Source organism: Carcharodon carcharias, chromosome 22, assembly GCF_017639515.1.
Source record: "Carcharodon carcharias isolate sCarCar2 chromosome 22, sCarCar2.pri, whole genome shotgun sequence".
NCBI lineage: Eukaryota > Metazoa > Chordata > Chondrichthyes > Lamniformes > Lamnidae > Carcharodon > Carcharodon carcharias.
The window spans coordinates 10,303,120-10,321,444 of NC_054488.1; the positions used below are offsets into that span (position 1 = coordinate 10,303,120).

Below are 18,325 nucleotides of genomic sequence, written 5' to 3' on the forward strand. Positions count from 1 at the left end.
GGCTTTCTGTGCGCAGTGTTCAATCATTTACCTATGTAAGAATTAAGAGAATTGCACCATATTGATTTTAACAGCAGTTGCTATAACAAATATGATTGGTTGCAAATCTCATTATAAATTCCACTTGATATGATGGGTCAACTTGAGGGATTCTTGGACAAATATATTAGAGTGCAAGTATTTGAAATAAGGATTCACACTTTACGGTGCACAGATCATTTCCAATAGAGCAAGGCAGGTTTTTAATGATTAGGTGCAATATTTGGCTTGATGCATTTTTTTAATCTCTGGCAAAGACACCCAAAGTTATGCACCATGTGAAACATGCATATTTTCTACCATGTCATCTGTTGATTCACTGACTTATTTCTATGACAATATTTACAAATAACTTCACACCATAAATGATAACCTTTTACAAGCATAGTCAATTTCACAATCTCAAAAACTATTTGCTACATACCAGATAACTTGATAAACTTTGATGCAACAATTTTTGGTCCTTCGTTAGTCTGTTGCTAAAAACAGCTTTATAGTCAGAACTGGCTGGTCCCAAGAAGCCAAACGATTAAATTCTTTGATAAATATCGACTGGGTAGAAATGTTGAAAAAATGTAAGATATCTGCTGAAAGAAGGTATCCATTTTCTTCAATTATCATCGAGCTAATAAAATTCATTAAGTGTCACATTGTTACTTTATTTCATGTTTTATGACTTATCATGGTGATCACTCTTAGTTGGCCATAAAGCACTTTGGAATGTCGTCATGTCATGAAAGGTGTATTATAAATGCAAGTTCTTTTTCTTTCTAAACAGCTTCACCGATACCAAAGAATACATAAGGAGTGTGGTGTCATACATCTCCATTAACACCCATGGGCCTTGTAAACATGAATTACAGTGAACCCAGGAGACATCCACTCCCAGAAGTCAGTACTTTAGCAGTAAGCTTCTCTGTGGTGTGGCTTTGTTTCACAAGTTAAAGAAAGATGGTGGTTTCTGGTTCCTTAAATACCTTGACGTGGACTTTTGCTTACGTTTTTCTTTGAGGATGGGGAGCCAGACTAATCCAAATACAAGAAACATCATCCCAATGGACAGAAATGCAGGCCCCAGTACGTTGCATGTTTTCTTTATGATCTGTGCAAAATATAAGCCAGTCATTATGGACCCCAAAAAGAAAAAAGCCCCTCCAACTGACATGACAAAAATAGGTTTGTGGTAAATTTCCCAAGCAGTCTGTGGCTCTGAGGTCCAAAGGGATACACTTCTGGAACTGCTGTAGTAGGTACTTCCTGTATGGCTGGTCAGCAGATCTTTGGCCTCAGAACATAATTGCATGCTCAGATCCACGTTCTCGGTTGAACTTGACTTCATCATTAGATCTGGAGAGGATGCCATCTTTAAACCTGTGTTTAAACAAACAAAACACATTATTGAAAGTGCGCACTGACTAAATTGACAGAGGATCAGGGAGGGAAAATTAGGAAATTCATTGAAAGGAGTCATCCATTTTCTTCAACGCTCATCGAGCTAATGAAATTCATTAAATATCACATTGTGACTTTATTCCATGTGTTCCATATACCTCTGATATAAGTTCCTCGTGTTGATATATTTCCCAATGCCTGAATATTTTTCAAACATTTAAAAATAGAAGTATAGATTTATAAAGTACATCACCATCAATGCTCAATAATTGTATCATTAAAATAGGATGCTAACAAACCCTCCTCAGAAACTAAAAAAAAAATGAACTGCACACCTTCTCAAAACTTAATGAACAAACAAATCATCAGGCACAGGCTGGCACGTTTGGTCAGCTAAATTAGATTAGGTGGCTGGAAGAAACCTCTGAATTTAAGCCTAGCTCAACCATCCCACTGATTTATACTGAGGCATTGATGAGTATAAAAATGGCACAAATACACTGTTTTAATTTCTGCTTTGGTTTCTATTTTTATAACCCAGCATATAGTATTTCTGCAAAAAGTGACATTTTGAATGCTGAAAGTTGATTCAATATTAAACATACAGTCTGTAATGAATGGTGATCACATCAGATGCAGGGATAATATTTACTCAGGGGAGAGCGGAGAAAACAATGAAACAGTCTCAATACAATGTTGTCAGTGAGAATATCATGGGTTTTACAATGCAGGAGCAGTTAACCAATGTGTGAATCCTACTTTGAACATTCTGCATAGGGTACTGTCACCTTTTCTGACCTCATCCATCCACCATACTGTTCAATAATTGCTGAATGAGTTGATGAATAAAAGCCGTATTTTTTTTGATCAACAAGAGGAAATAGAATGCTTGGTGTGATTTATTATTCTGTCTGCAATATAAAGACCAGGAAAGTTACTTTGGAAAGGGATGAATGGCACAATCGGTTAGCCTAATGCGCTTTCATATTTGGGACTCAGTTTTGAATCTAGCACAAAGTGAAAAGGTGAAAGGCTAATTTTGTCGATGAGAATAAGAGTTGAATGTGAAATGAGTTCAGGAGTAATAACGCACTTCCTCGAAGTTATGTGTTTACTCTACGAAATTGCCCATAATTTTGCAAAAATTTGCATTAAACTGACAGCCTGAATTCAAGACATCATGAGACTAAATGGGTAAAAAGAGTAAAGAGTCAAACTAATGCAATAGAAGATCCTCTCCCGACACAGGGAGTTAGGCTTCTCTGCTGGGGCAGAGAAAAGGGAATTTACGTCCTTGAGCTAAAAATTTGATTAAATTCATTAGCAGGCACAGGGATCGTAACGCGAGATTAATCAACACCTGGACCAGGTGATGCAGGCAAACTTTGTGCTACCCACTCACCACTGTGATTGTGGTGGGCAGCTCAGCCTGAAACACACTGCTATCTACACACCCAGAAGGGGACCCTGGTTCATGCTATGGTGGTTGAGATCACAGACCAAGTCTGCTGCAGAGGACTCAGATGAGGACTTTGATGGAGCAGGAGAATGCTGATAGGCATGTATACCGAGATGGACACAGTGAACCTGTTGTCATTGTCAAGGAGCATGGAGAAGTCTAGCTCCAATTGCACACAGGACTTTGCACTGAGCTCGGAGCCTATCCTTTCCAGCGTGGAAGTGTCGGTCATCTTCATGACAACACTTGAGGATCCAGATCTGATGTAGCGCCCAGTAGCTAATGTCTCGATTTCCATTACAACACAAGCAGAAGCCACTCAATGTCTGAGTTCTACAGCGGAAGCTCAGAATGAGGCCACGAGATCCAGGCTTGCTGACAAGTGAGACCAGTTTTGTGCCATGCAGGCTCAGAGTTGCCATCATGGCTGCAGATACCGATGCTCAAAGGCACATAGAGGCCCTTACAGAGGAGTCGCAATCTGTCCTCCAACAGATCACTAGGATTGCTGAGCAAACTGCAGTGAATCCATTGTGATAATATTCATGCTCCCACTGCTGCCACTCCACCAGTGCCCTTGCTGTCGCCTCTCTGCCTGCGTGCTGCTCACGCCAAGGTGATGCAGTCTGAAGACTGGACTTTACAGTCTCCCCCATATTCCACCCTCCATGCTGCAGCCACTGGAATAGCACTGTGTAGGAGCCCAAGGTGCAAGACAGGCACCAAGGGAATGCACAAGGGTGACTAGTTTAATTTTGTATGCATTATTGGAAGTGTTGTTGGATAAAGTTGTTGTGGAAAAGCTTTTTTTGTGGTGTCTTTTATTTTGGGATTTTGGCCAAAAGGATGCTTTAAGGGTCCACAGCAGAGTGACGGAAAGAACATAATAAATAAGGGCAGGAGTAGACCATATGGCCCCTCAAGACTGCAAATTTGGGACTTGGGGAGCAAAGGTGATGTGGGGATGAGATTTTAAGGGGATTGCTCACAGACAGCCCATCCAAAGTGAAAACATCCCAGGTGCCTCCTCCCTTCCTCATCCTCTTCCTCCCAAGGTCCACACCCAAGGCTTGGTAGTAAAAGCTGTGCCCTCATGAGACCAGGTTGTGGAAAATGCAGCAGGCCATAGCTGTTAGAATTCGCTGCTCATTCACTGAGTAAAGGAGGAATCTGGAGCCAGTCTTCACCTAATGCAGGTTTATTCACAGAACACAGATACAGACTCCCTTTCTCTTCCCCACCCCACTGATGGGGACTGGCTCATATATATACTAATGCCCTAACCTTTCCTCAGTTGGTAACAGCTGCTCTCACTTACAATTAGAGTACTTCATTGTGACAGGATTGTGTTACCATCTCCTTGGTGAACTGTAGCCACTTCAGGCACTGCTCTGGCTGAGATGGAGGTAGGCTAAGTGCCTCTCCTAGTACATTGTTTCATAGTTTGCCATTGTGAGATTTGAACTCTTGATCTTGGGGTTACAAACCCAGTACCATAACCACTTGGCCATTTAGGCCAAGCCCGTCTCCTAGTACACTAGGTGGGTAGCACCTTCTATTGAGAACACTTCTCCTCCTCCCTTTATGCACAGCTTCTCCTCTCTCCTGCCTGTGTTGCGTGTCCCAGTTGTGCTGCAGCCTGAGAGGGTCAGCAATAGAGCTCCAATTAGTGAGAGCAGGTATGTAACCAAATCTTTAATGTTCTATTCGTCCTCCTTGTCAAGGTCCAGCACTGCTCCCTTCTGACTCCAACAACTTTTCGAAACTCCTCCAACAACACAGTATACAGTAAACTCACTCTATAGCAGCAAAGGAAAATCAAAGAGGCGTCACCTGAAAATCCCATGCTTATGTATTTAAATAGCACTGGTGTGGTGATCCCCCCTCCCCTGCAGCTGAAGACATGCTTGGTTGCAGGTGTTTAAGAGATGGTGTTATGAGGACCTGTGAGGTCCAGGATAACAGGTGCCAAATCAATGTTTAACACTGATCTGCTCACTTTGCACACTTCTGGCGCATGCTGGGACACCAAGTGAGCACCCTTACAAGCATGGTACAGAGCCCTAAGTGACTCAGCCTTCATTTTGGGTCTCTGGGCTTTGGTGGTGTGAAAAGGAAGGGAAGCAGGGAAAATAGAAAGGTTGAATTAAAGTGAAAACAATTCCCACTTCAAACTATCTTCCTCAAATACCAAGAGGAAAAAAGTGTTGGAGTCTGTTGCATTTATTAACTATGAAAGAAATGCATATTTTGGCACTGGTTTTTCAGCAGCCAATCCATCCAACATGGTGCTCTTGTTTTATCCGTTCATGAGATGTGGGCATCGCTGACTAGGCCAGCATTTATTGCCCATCCCTTGTTCAGACAAGAGTCAACCACATTGCTGTGGGTCTGGAGTCACATATAGGCTCAACCAGGTAAGGACGGCAGATTTCCTTCCCTAAAGGTCATGAAGATAATTCTTACTTAATACCACAAATTAGCACTCAGCTGGCAAGAAGATATATACACATGTACACTTCAGCAAAGGTTTTGACACACTGTTATGTAATAAGCAATGGCAGTGTTATTTCACGGTAATCAAGTTTAGATTGGCACATGGGAAACTTGCAATGATTACATCACAATCAATAATCAGAAAAATAAAAATAGTGGTGCTGCCATCATGTATAAAGTGTTTTAGCATCAAAGTCCATGTGACAGTAGCAAAATAAGCAAATCGACAACAGAATAAAACTGTCCGCAGTAACATCACACGTTATAAACTAAGAAAAACAAACACACCATAGTGATTTCAGACTGGGGCAGAGATGAAGATTATCAGTTACACAAGCTTCACATAGCAGTTGTAAGATGCTAAGCAGCCCCCTCAATAAGAATGAGGATACTTACTATTCCCTGCATGATAGGTACTGGTTATCCAATATTAGAAATCTTATATAAAATAAAAGCAAAAAACTGCGGATGCAGGAAATCCAAAACAAAAACAAAAATACCTGGAAAAACTCAGCAAGTCTGGCAGCATCTGCAGAGAGGAACACAGTTAACCTTTTGAGTCCGAATGACCCTTCAACAGAACTAAGTAAAAGTAGAAGAGAGGTGAAATATAAACTGGTTTAAAGGGGGGGTGGGGGGGGGGGTTGTTGGCGAGAGGTGGGACAAGTAGAGCCAGTGTTAGGCAAACTATAAAGGGAAGCAGGAAGTTTGTAAACTATCACACCTAATCAATTATAATCAGCTTACACTCCAGAACCTTTTAGAATTAAGCTAAGTGAATTGGTTATCACTCAGTTTAACTCAAAGTCTGGCACTTTCACTGCAACCCGACACTCGCAATGAAGAATTGTGGTATTTGCTCAGATTATTGTACTGCGCGTGGTTAGTACAGAGATTTGTGAAATTTATCATGAGATGTCAAACCGCCCTGGATATGAGGGTTATTATATTTTAATAGTGGTTTAAATACTATGTATATTTAGTTTAACTCCTTGACTTATTTCTGTACAAGTCTCATTACTTATGAATCTTTGACAGGGAGATGCTTTTACAAGAATAGGCAATCAAAAAAACCACACTCTCTGAGAACTGTAGCTGAGAGCTGCATTTGGATACCAAAGATTTGCACTTGTATTACCAAAGATTTGCACTTGTATTACCAGTGCACATCTTTTTCCTGTATAATCAAATTAAGGGATTGAACTGTATTTTAAACTGATCAAAAATTGGGACCAATTCATGCATTCAGAAATGTTTTATGATTCTGTGAAATATAAAGTTTTATATCCTAATGATAATCCTAAAGCTAATGATCATGTCTGTTTTATTTAATGGGTTTTGACTGACTTCAGTTCGGTCTCTACTGAGCATTACTTAGGCCACTCCAATAGGGAGAGACCACTTGAAACACCATAGCAAGGTAAACAAAACATGTTCATATAGATGTATTGCTGCTGACAAATCTTCAAAGTCTTGCGTTGATGTCAATAATCTGGATCTATTTATAGATGTTATATCATTAGGTTTTCTGTTTTTTTAAGTATTTTTTCATTTACATCATATTTTGCATTTATTAGTGGTTTCATTTTTGGTATTGTTAAGAAAAAGAAATGTAAGAACAAAGCTGGTTCAAATCTGAAAATGTTAAGTTGTGAGCTCAAATTGGGGATGCAAGCTTTAGAGCAGTAATGGTGGTGAAATGTTTGATTGGGGAGGGCTAGAGAGCAGAATGTTGATAGTGAGGGCTTTTAACAAGGGTATTGGCCTTTTCAGAAATAAACTAATCAAAACTGATGGTCTGTGTAAAGGTGATATCTTAACGCACCATCAGGTCAGTCTCACAAGTTGTCAACATAGCTAAATTTCTACGTATAGTGTCAGGTTAGCTGAAGTTTAGAACATCAATGCTACAAATTTAATCCAGTGAGTGATGGGGCAGGGTTGGCCACTTAAAATAATGAAAAAGTTGGATTGGGCTCCAGGAGAATGTATTTGATTCTACCAATCCTTTCCAAATCTAAATCCAAGTCCAAACTCCATGGAAAAGCAATAGTTAATATTGCAGTAACATACTGCATCCTGGAAGATTGCAGGATTGAACATGCTATATCAATGCAAATTCATGTTGAAAGTTCTTTATTAATGGACAGAATTTTTCAATTTTTTAAAATGTAGGTTAATGTAGGTTTCTCTTTGAATCCTCAGGACATTTTTTTTATGTTACAGGTGCTGTACAAACACAAGTTGCTACAGTTATAGCAAAGCCCTATTCATTACAGCAAACAGGTGGAGCTGTCAATGGACTAAAAGTTTGCAGAATTGACATGAAATATAACCATACAGAAATGCCAGGAAGTTTAGAATTTGATCTTCCAACAAAACGTCTTATAAAAATGCTGTTCCTTGACAATTTTACATCTATATTCAATCAGATCAAAGTTGAATCATATGCGCAGCTATACTAGATACTATGTTTCCACTTTACAAGAACTGTGATTGATTATAACAGAAGGATTGAAACTATTCCAGTGTGTATTTCATAACCCTTTCTGTTACATGCAATACTGACTGCTTGAGGTTGGGTGTAGAGCTGGGCATGGGCCATCATAATGTCTGGAATTACATAAGCAAGGTGCATCATAAATGAGGTATTTTCCAAAACAAGCCCAATGTTTTTATCATGAGCCTTTACTTTTATCCACTCCAGATTTCATAACTGTTCAGAGTTCAGTAGTATGTGAGTCACACCTGTGGCAATGATTCATGCATGTCCAAAATGCCTTTCACAGTGCCAAGCTCATCTCAGAGTGGTTGAAAATCTGTTCCTTATCCACTGATTCCATCTCCCTCCCTGGCACTCTCTAATGCTGAGCCAGACTGTTGGCAACCTTGATGTTCCGATGGACCCTGAGCTCAGCTTCTGATGTCACATCCTCCCCATCACCAAGACTGCTTACCTTCTACCTCTGTAATGTGACTCACTTCTGCCCCTCCCTCAAATCATCTGCAGGTTTAACCATCATCCATACCTTGTTACCTTCAGACTTGCCTATTCAGGCCGACCTCCATCCTCCGCCCTCTGAAACTTCAGTTCATTTAGAACTTTGCTGCCCATATCCTACCTGTTCCCTCCTTCACTCTTGTGCTCACTGACCCATGTTAGCTTTCAGATGAGCAAGGCCTCAAATTTAAAATTTCTATCTCTATGTCCAAATCTTCAACAAACTTGCACCTCCCCATCACTGTAACTTCCTCCAGTCCCATAACTTTCCCTCTACCCCTGAGAACACTACATTCCACTAAATTTGGCCTCTTGCGAATTCTTAATTTATTTTGCTCCACCACTGTCAGACTGTCAGCTATCTAGGCCTTAAGCTCTGAACCTTTCTGCCTCTCTCTACTGCCCCTCCCCTCTTTAAGACACTCCTCCAAACCTAATTCTTTAACCACCTGTCCAAATATCTCCTTAGGTGGCTCCATTCCATATGTTTTCTGCTTATGTTCATACGAAGTACCTTGGGGCATTTACCACATTAAAGGCACTATATAAATGCAAATCATTGTTGGTTTGGGGCCAGTGTTCCTTCCACCAGAGAATGCTTATTTCCCAAGTATAAATCGGTTGGGGGATGGGAGAAATATAGATACAGGGCACATTTGCACTAGTACTGCAGTATTATAAATACACTGATGGCTTTCTAAACGTTATATATTGATTTACTCTGCAAAACTGTCCTGACTGACCAACTATTTTTATTTCTACAGCTGTCCATTTGTTTTACTTCCGGATTATTCCTTTATTTACTATTGGAGTTATTGTGGCAGCTTTGGGTGTGGTTCCCAGTTTCTGCCAACACTACTCCCTTTCTGCCTCCACAGAAATATTTGCATTGGGTCGCAGTACAGCTGGTCCTGCACAGGCTCCATCTATTGCATTGTCCTCTGAAGCTCCTATTGAAATCCTAGGAAGGCTTTCACACCATCAGCTTCACCCAAACGGTACAGATCAAAGTGTGACAGCTCCACACAGATTAACCACTTCACCTCCTCCAACTTTCCACAATGTCATAAAAACAAAAAAACTGCGGATGCTGGAAATCCAAAACAGAAACAGAATTACCTGGAAAAACTCAGCAGGTCTGGCAGCATCGGCGGAGACCTTAAACCAGCTTATATTTCAACTCTTTCTTGGACTCGAACTCAAGTTCTGTCGAAGGGTCATGAGGACTCGAAACGTCAACTCTTTTCTTCTCCGCCGATGCTGCCAGACCTGCTGAGTTTTTCCAGGTAATTCTGTTTTTGTTTTCCACAATGTCCATGTTTCTGCCCGTGACAGGTTCACAGTTAAATCCTTGCCCGTGCTAAACACAAGTGGCTCGGTCAGATTATCTAATAGGGAAAAAACAATACTCTCATTTCCCAGTTTTTACTGGCGTTCCATTTTAAAGTATACACGACCAGTTCAGACCACTATCTTTACTTCCCAGTTTTTACTGTTTTTTTTTCCACAGATATCAGCCACTTTATTCACCACCAGCCCACCCCCATCCCCCAACATCCCCCTACAACCCCAACTTTCTTCCCAAATCCTGAACTTGTCTTTGAGACTGTTCGCTGCATGAGACAGGGGGTGGCACCTCGACTTTAGACAGATGGTAACTTGCGATCCGTTTCCAACCTTCGACTCGATTGTAAATGTTTAGAGAGAAAAAAAAAAGTGGAGTCTTGTTTAGATCTTTGGAGTCGTGTTTCAGGCTCGTATTAACCCGTTCAGTGCCAGCCTTTATTTCTGTACGGCCCCGAAATTTCTGCCTAAAGGCATCAGGTCATTAAAAGGTACGTGCGATTGTTGGAAAGCAACTGAACGACCACACGCTCCTGTTTCACACACACACCTTTCCTTCCTCGCCCTTTGAGCCGATATCTAACTCCTATGTCAACTCCTCGCCCACAGCCATCCCTATAGTTGCTGCTCTCCCTCGCTTCGCCTTGCTGCCCACAGTAGCGAAGCCTCGCAATGGAGATACTTACTTTATTTCGCCACTTTTCCAGCTTTCTTCCCCCTTTTTTCTCTCTCTCTCTCTGCAGAGGCCAAGGGTCCGTCTCTGGAATGCACCCCCACCCCTTCCCCACCCCCACAAAACGGGTCAAGGCTGCGCCCCACTCCTTCGGGACTCACTTGGGAAGTGTAGCTCAATGCCAAAGAGCCAGGGATGCGGATCAGCGAGGCTTCATAATCCGAATAGCGACAGGGGAAGTCTTTCCCTGGGGCGGAGGAACTGAATTACATCATCATGAGCCTGGCGTCAGTTTCCAAACTGCAGATACTCCTTCGGACTGTTTTGGTTGCACTATTTAATTTTGCAGCACATTACAGAAGGGTGCATAGTACTTTTACCCCCCCTGTGTAATTCCCTTACTGCTTTATATCTACTGCACCTGTACAAAATTAATGGGAAAATTGATATATTTGAATAACTTGAAGGGTCTTTTTTAAACTCATCGGTGTTGGGATGTGGTGCGAGGGAATAAGAAATTTCCCTAACTTTTCATCAGTATTATAAACTCCCTGGACAGATCTAAGGTCTTCCTGCACTACACTCAAGAAACGTGATACCATCCAGGAAAATCAGCCCATTTGATCTGCACCCTTTCCACCACCTGAAACAGCCACTCTCTTCACCCCTGGTGCACAATGTGTACCATTTACAAGATGCACTGCAGCAACTCCCTAAAGCTTCTTGAGCAGCACCTTCCAAACCTGTGACCTCTGCCGCCTAGAAGGACAAGGTCATCAGGTGCATGGGAACACCACGACCTGCAAGCTCCCCTCCAAGTCACTCACCATCCTGACTTGGAATGACATGACTTCCACTGTTGCTGGGTCAACATCCTGCAGCTCCCTCCCTATCAGCAATGTGAGTTCATCTACTCCACATGGACAGCAGCAGTTCACGAAAGTGGCTCACCAGCACCTTCTTAGAGGAAATTGGGCATGCGCAATAAGCGCTGACCTAGCCGGCGATGCCCATATCTCATGAACAAATAAAACAAGTAACATATGAAGAGTCAAAACTCTGTAAAAAAAAAAGCAAAACTTATAGCTCTATTTGTTTACAGCCATGCTGCATTGAAGTAAATTATCAAAGGACATATCACATCGCTCCTTTGTAACCTTGCTACAATGAATGTCATGTGCTGCTCTTTAATCTTTCCCTTTGTTTAATTAAACAAGATTTGCCAATTGCCACGAAGACTTATTTGAGGTCTTAGCACCTACTTAAATAAGACGTTTACATTTTTTGAATCATCCACCCTTTACAGCTTTCCATGTATGGCTGAAACTTCATTATGGCAAATGACCCAGGGAGGAGATGAAGAGAAATGTTTTTCTGCAGCAAGTGGTTACAATCTGGAATGTACCTGCCTGAAAGGATGGTGGAAACAGACACAATAGAACTTTCAAAAGGGAATTGGACAGAACCCAGGGGTGTCCAACCTTTTCTTGTGAGGGGCCACATTTAAATCTTTTTCTCAAACAGGGGGCCAGTGACGCTTTGACCAGTGGGGGGTCTGGGTGGGAGAGTGATTGCTGATGATATACTTGGGGGGGAGCAGGGTTGCTGACAGCTCCATAAGAGTGGGGGTGGTGGGGGGAGGGTATGAGTGAGGGGTGGGGGGGTGACAGTGACTCTCCCTCCTCTCTCACTCTATCCCTCCTCCCTCTCTCCCTTCCCCCTTCTTCTCCCCACGGTTGGTGGGCCAGATATAAACCTTGGCAGGCCAGACTGTGGCAGGTTGTATTTTGGACAACCCTGATACATTTCCCAGGCTATGAGGAAAGAGCAGGAGGTAATAAGACTAATTGAATTAAAAGACAGTGTGCTGGAAAAGCTCAACAGGTCTGGCAACATCCTTTTTTTAAATTCATTCATGGGGTGTGGGTGTCACTGGCAAGGCCAGCATTTTTTGCCCATCCCTAATTGCCGTTGTTCAGAGGGCATTTAAGAGTCAACCACATTGCTGCAGGTCACATGTAGGCCAGACCTGATTTCCTTCCCTAAAGGGCATTAGTGAACTCAATGGGTAACAATCACTAATGGTCTTGTGGTTATCATCAGACTTTTAGCTCTAGCTTTTCAATAAATTCAAATTTCACCCTCTGCCATGGTGGGATTTGAACCCAGGTCTAGTGTCCAGGAGCAATGCCATTATGCCACTGCCTCCCCTGTGGAAGGAGAAACAGACTTAATGTTTTGAGTTGAGTATGACTGTTCTTCAGAACTAGCTTCGAATGGCCTGCATCTGTGTGTTTTGTTTCTGTGGTAACTAATGGCAAATCACAGGCAATTTGGATTGTGGATTTACACTCAGCAAGAGCAATTTTTTTTTAGGGGTGGAGGGATGGATTGTTGCTTCACTCTCAGGATTTAATTCTAGGCCAAATTGATGAACTGAAAGCCCTTTCTTTAACACAGGCCCCAATGGAAATGAGTTTGGGAAGTTCCTACTCACTTTCTAAAGGACAGGAGGTGGATTTTCTGTTTGGTGTCTAGGCATAAGACTGGTGTTGCAGATTGGCCACACGTTATAGAAACCACTTGATCTTCATTGCACACTTTCAGTTGGCAAATCCACAAAGTCTACTTTACAGCTGGGTGTATAAACCCACAGACTGACACAACCATAACATGGCACTAAAGCAACACTAAAAACATTTAAAGTTTGTAAGGATGCTTATTGTGGCACATGAAAATGTCAGACTGCATGTTCTAGAACAGATTTGATCATTTTAGATGAATCGAGCTTTAAATATACGACCATGCTTTTTCTTATAGATTTCGTGATTGACAGGATTGACAAATGGACCAATTAGACATTAGATTTGTGGTTTTTGATCATTAGGCCTTGGAAAAAAGAAAGAGACGGATCGTCATTTTAAAAAGGCATCACGGGACAACAATGTGCAGTTCTGTGAGTGTATGTGAACCTGCCTGTGCAGGATTCCATTCTTCCTGGCCAGAAAATGATGTGAAGCTAACAGTATTGAATGGGTTTGTCAAACCTGCATCACTTTAAGTAGGTACTAGTCTGTACTAAAATTAAACCTTAAGAATGTGTCAAATGGTATTTTGTAAGTCATTTTTATGCTTAACAATTATTCTTAATGATTGAACACTATTACACCAATCGCATATTAACTGTATTTGGATATAACTCCCCACTGAATATTAATGCAAACCGCTTCTTGAGGAAAATCCTTTTATTCAGGGCTAAGGGGATAGTTTGGAGGAATGGGATTGATGAGGTTGCTCCACAAAAAATACCAGCAAAGACTTGATGGGCTGAATGGGCTCCATCTGTGCCATAAATGACTCTACTTGTTACAAGCAGCTATAACAATAGGATTAAGGGCCTGTTTAAATTATCAATTTGTCCCACCCATGTTAATCACTCACTATTTGATCTTGGTTCATATATTGATGATAAACCCTGCTTCCAGAATACATTTATTTTCCCTCTCTCTATTCCTGCATCTTCATGGCTTAATGCATTTCTGACATGACTACACTTCAAAGCACTTCATTGGCTGTAAAGTGCTTTGGGACAGACTGAGGTTGCATAAGCCACTATATAAATGCCATGTTTTCATTCTTTTAATGCAAAATGTTATTCTAATTATATTTTTGGGGTGAGATGATGAATCTTGCCTTGGGAGAAAGATTTCGTCTGTGTACCGGGTGTTATAAAATCATAAGCCCGTTCCTTATAAATTGTGTTTACAATTTCACTACAGTTAATGGAGGAAGTTTCCCTATCGTTGTTTTTCCAGTTTAAAGCTAATGTTCCAAAATGGATAATTCCCCTCAGCTATAATATTTTATGAGATATTAATTACCTTCACATCCATTCTATTTTATATAAATATAGCTTAGAACTGCATTTTTACAGAGTAAGTTGCATGCCAATGTTATATGTACAGAAATTTTACCCAGAAATGACCCAAACTTACATCTTGGGTAATTAACAATGTGTCGATCCTACGTAGCTTCAAAATGAATTGTCATTGTTTCCCCAAAACTGTTATCCACTGGTCCCGATGTGCATTCCTCAGCATCAGGATTATTTCTTCAATTTGGAAATAATTACTTAAAAAGGATCCATCTAACGTCAATCACCCTGTGTGTGTTTCTTGCAGTGAAACACTATTAAACATATTTGTTTCAAAGAATAGGACAACTAATCATTGTTTTATGGAGTAATTATCTTCGGCCCTGGCACATTTGTGCAATGTGATCCATAGATTTTGTAGCTTATGTTGTTGCCAGTGCAGAGCTGCATTTGGAGGGAATGTTGAGGCTTGGAAATTGAGTTAAGATCTGGAATACGCTGCCTGAAAGGGAGGTGGATGTGGATTTGTAACTGTTAAAAGAGAAGCGTGGGCCTTGCACTTTAGGATGTGAAGTCATTGGAACGAATGCAGGAAAGATTCATGAGAATGCCTCCATAGATGAGGAACTTCAGTTATGAAGATAGATGAAGAAGATAGGACTGTTTTCCTTGGAGAAAAGAAGGCTGAGACGAGACCTGGTAGAGGTATTCAAAATCATGAGATGGTCAGAGTAGATAGGGAGAAACGTTCCCACTCATGAAAGGATTGAAAATGAGGGGGCACAGATTTAATGTAATTAGCAGAAGAAGCAGTAGTGATATGAGGAAAAACTTTTTCACGCAGCGAGTGGTTAGGGTCTGGAATGCTCTGCCTGAGAGATTGGTGGAGGCAGGTTCAACTGAATCATTCAAAAGGGACTTAGACTGTTATCTGAAAAGGAAGAATGTGCAGGGTTACGGGGAGAAGGGGGGAGAATGGAACTAGGGGAGGTGCTCATTCGGAGAGCTGGTGCAGACATGATGGGCCAAATGGCCTCCTTCTGCACTATTACATTTCTGTGATTCTGTGAAGTGAATATATTAAATAGAATCAGCAGCACAGAAAAAGGCTAACTGGCCCAAATAGTCTGTTCTGATGTGTATACTCCACATGAGTATTCTCCCATCCCATCTACCTCATCAGCCGAACCTTTTATTCCCCATGTACTCACCTAGTTTCCTTTTGAATGCATCTGACCACTTCTTGTGGTAGTGAGCTCCACATTCTAGCCATAGGTGCTTAAAGGGAAAAACTTGTAGGGCCACAAGGAAGGAGCAGGGATGTGGGACGATTATAAAGAAAGCCAGAAAATACTGGAAATGCTCAGCAGGTCAGGCAGCATCTGTGGAGACAGAAATAGAGTTAAGTTTCAAGTTGATGACCTTTCTAACTGGGTAGCTCTTATAAACAGCTAACACAGGTATAATAGGACAAATGGCCTCTGCTCTGCTGTATGATTCTATGAACACTGGAGCATTGGTACTTCAAATTTCTCTGTGTGTATTACCCTTTGAGAGATCTCTTAATATGGGCAGTCTGCATCAATGTTAAAGAATGCTGATGGAGCTTCTGTGCTAACCTGGGCCTCTGCACAGTTTCTGATTCCTGCTTCACTCTGATGTCCTGCGATTCCTGTTCCCCCGGAGAGGCAGTCCTCAGTCTGAGCCCAATATAGATGCTTGTAACACACTGCTGAGCAGTTCCTGGAGTCTGAACCAATAAGAAAGAAGCAAACTGACAGGTGCCCAGAGAAGATAAGCGAAGGAAGCTTGGACATTTATCACTGACTGGAGTTATACTCTATCTAGTGCCAAGGCAAAACTATGTGTCATGGAGGAAGTGGGGGAGGTGGGCCTCATCGTGCTTGACTTCGTGTATTTTTAAGTCAGATCTTGACCTGATTCCATCCATGATGGCTATGTGTCCGCTTTCTCATGGCACTATTGAGGAAGAGGAGGGGAAATCTCTTGGTGTTATGGCCAACATTTAACCTCGAGCAGCATTAACACAAAAGTTTATTTGGTCCTTCTCCTCATTCTGGGTCCTTGCTGTGTGCAAAACGGCTGCCACATTTCCCTTCATTACGACAGTGACTACATTTCAAAAGTATTCATTGATGCCAAGTCCTGAGGTAATTAAAAATGCTATAAAAATGCCAACAGTCTATCTTTCTGCCCAGAGATGAAGGGGAACATTTATAGAGATTTTTTTTTGAAAAATGTATTTTATTCATAAAATATCTGGAAGAACATTTCAAAATTCCACCTATTTTTAGTGCTATGATCCTTGGTCAAACCCTGGGATGTGTGGGGAGGTCCAGTTAGGGATCAGTAACATTTTGTTTAAGGTAGTTAAAGATTGAGATTAAAGACACCTGCTTTTGGAATAAAGCCTCAAGATTTCACAGGTTTTGAACAAACAAAAAAACCCCAAAATTTATTATACAAGTTTAGAAAGATAAGACAATTTACAAGATGTATCTTATTCTGTAACATTCAAGGTTAACATGAGGTACACATGAGTTAACAGACAAACTGGCTGAACACACCACACTACAGAGTAAATGACAGATGCAATCAGTGGATTTCTCAAGAGCCCACCCAGATGTTAGCATTCACTGTGAATTACACAGTGTCTTCTTCACAAGGGATCCCAATTCCGTACTTTCAAATATATAGCCTTGGAACTCCCTCAAAGCCGCTCTGACTCAGCTGCCTTACCGACTGCTCCCTTCTAGGGTTTGATGCTCAGGACTTTTCTCGAGCCATGACTGCCTGGAATCTGCTCACCACAACACCTCTGTGCTGCCTGGAGTCTACTCACCACAACACCTCTGCTGTCTGCAGTCTCTTCTCCCTGCTTCTGGACACACCCGGTCACTTGGGATTTCTTGAGCCCCAACTCTTGTCTGCACCGAGCTATCAACGGCTCCCAAAGCTTTTCCTAAGCTGAACCCTCTCAGCAGCATGGAACAAGCAAATACCTACTGGGGCTTCGTCTGAACCCCGACTGAGTTACCAGAAAGCTCCCAGGGCGAACATCAGCACTTTAGCTGCATGGGGATGGTCGTCTTTTTCTTCACCTGCTCATGACTTACTGACTGACTAAAATTGACTGACCCTTGAACTGCTCTTCACTGACTCTTGAACTGATGTGAAGAACCTATGAACACACTCACAGTGGGTCCCACCCTTGTTACTAGGTGGAAACAATGCAACAGCATTGGAATACCCTTGAAATATTACGATGTCCACAGGGACACACAGGGACACACTGATCAATGGATTTCTTAACACTAGGGAGACCGAGGCTGAGGATTACCAGCCTGAATATCCCTGCCGGAACTTGGAGGAGGATACCACGTTTGAGTTTGATCACTGTGACATCTGACAGTATGGGATTTTCTGTGGTATGAGACCTGCAGTTAAAAACATTTACTGAGCAATACAGGATGTGAAGGAAATTGTGTTGATGCATAATATGCCAAATGGTTACTTTATTAGAATCATGCTGTATATGACAGATTCATATCAGTAGCTGCAACGAACGTGAATTATGCTGTAGCGTTAATTACAATTGTCTGGGTTTTAAGTTCAGCAGGCTGTTAATTATATATGTCTCTTTGTCAGACTCCATGTATAATGTTCTTATTCAGGTTAAGATCTTAAGCTCTTAGCATCTTTTCCCAGCTTCCCATTAATTTCAAATTTTCCTGTTATGGAAGCAAATCTGCCGCACAGAATCTATGGACTTTCTGGGGTCCATGTGTTCTTTTTGTGTAATGCTGCTGTGATTTTCTGTTAACTTTAGGGTCAGTGCCACAGCTTAATTAAACTTTGATTTTTCAAATAATTTGTGCACAATTATTGCTTATTTAAGTAAGCGATGCCAATGCTCTGGACTGAGATGTCGCCATATACTGGTATGCAGTATTAAGTGCTCCCTGACCACTTATCTCACCAGTCTGGGCTATTCATATCCAGGGTCCCAGATGTGTAAGAAAGAAC

General features: G+C 41.6%; 1 protein-coding gene and 1 long non-coding RNA gene across 8 annotated transcripts in view; one reads left to right on the plus strand and one right to left on the minus strand.

The window, feature by feature from the left end:
* LOC121293828 (phosphoinositide-interacting protein-like) overlaps positions 1-10,692 on the minus strand; it is a 33,110-nt gene extending 22,418 nt beyond the window's left edge. For 2 of the 4 annotated variants that reach the window (XR_005946604.1, XR_005946605.1), the window contains exons 1-2: positions 10,418-10,517; positions 464-1,410 (exon numbers count right to left, since the gene is read on the minus strand). Coding sequence is in view for 2 of the 4 variants with exons in the window: in XM_041217202.1 (XP_041073136.1) it covers positions 974-1,402 (429 nt within the window). In the remaining 2 variants the exon portion in view is untranslated. Of the gene's footprint in view, positions 1-223; positions 1,411-10,417; positions 10,518-10,565 lie in introns of those variants that run through there. The other 2 variants (XM_041217202.1, XM_041217201.1) reach the window with 2 other exon arrangements.
* Positions 9,271-18,325, plus strand: part of LOC121293829 — a 56,082-nt gene continuing 47,027 nt past the window's right edge. For 2 of the 4 annotated variants that reach the window (XR_005946609.1, XR_005946608.1), the window contains exons 1-2: positions 9,271-9,385; positions 13,225-13,465. This is a non-coding gene — a long non-coding RNA (uncharacterized LOC121293829). Of the gene's footprint in view, positions 9,386-13,224; positions 13,507-17,055; positions 17,927-18,325 lie in introns of those variants that run through there. The other 2 variants (XR_005946607.1, XR_005946606.1) reach the window with 2 other exon arrangements.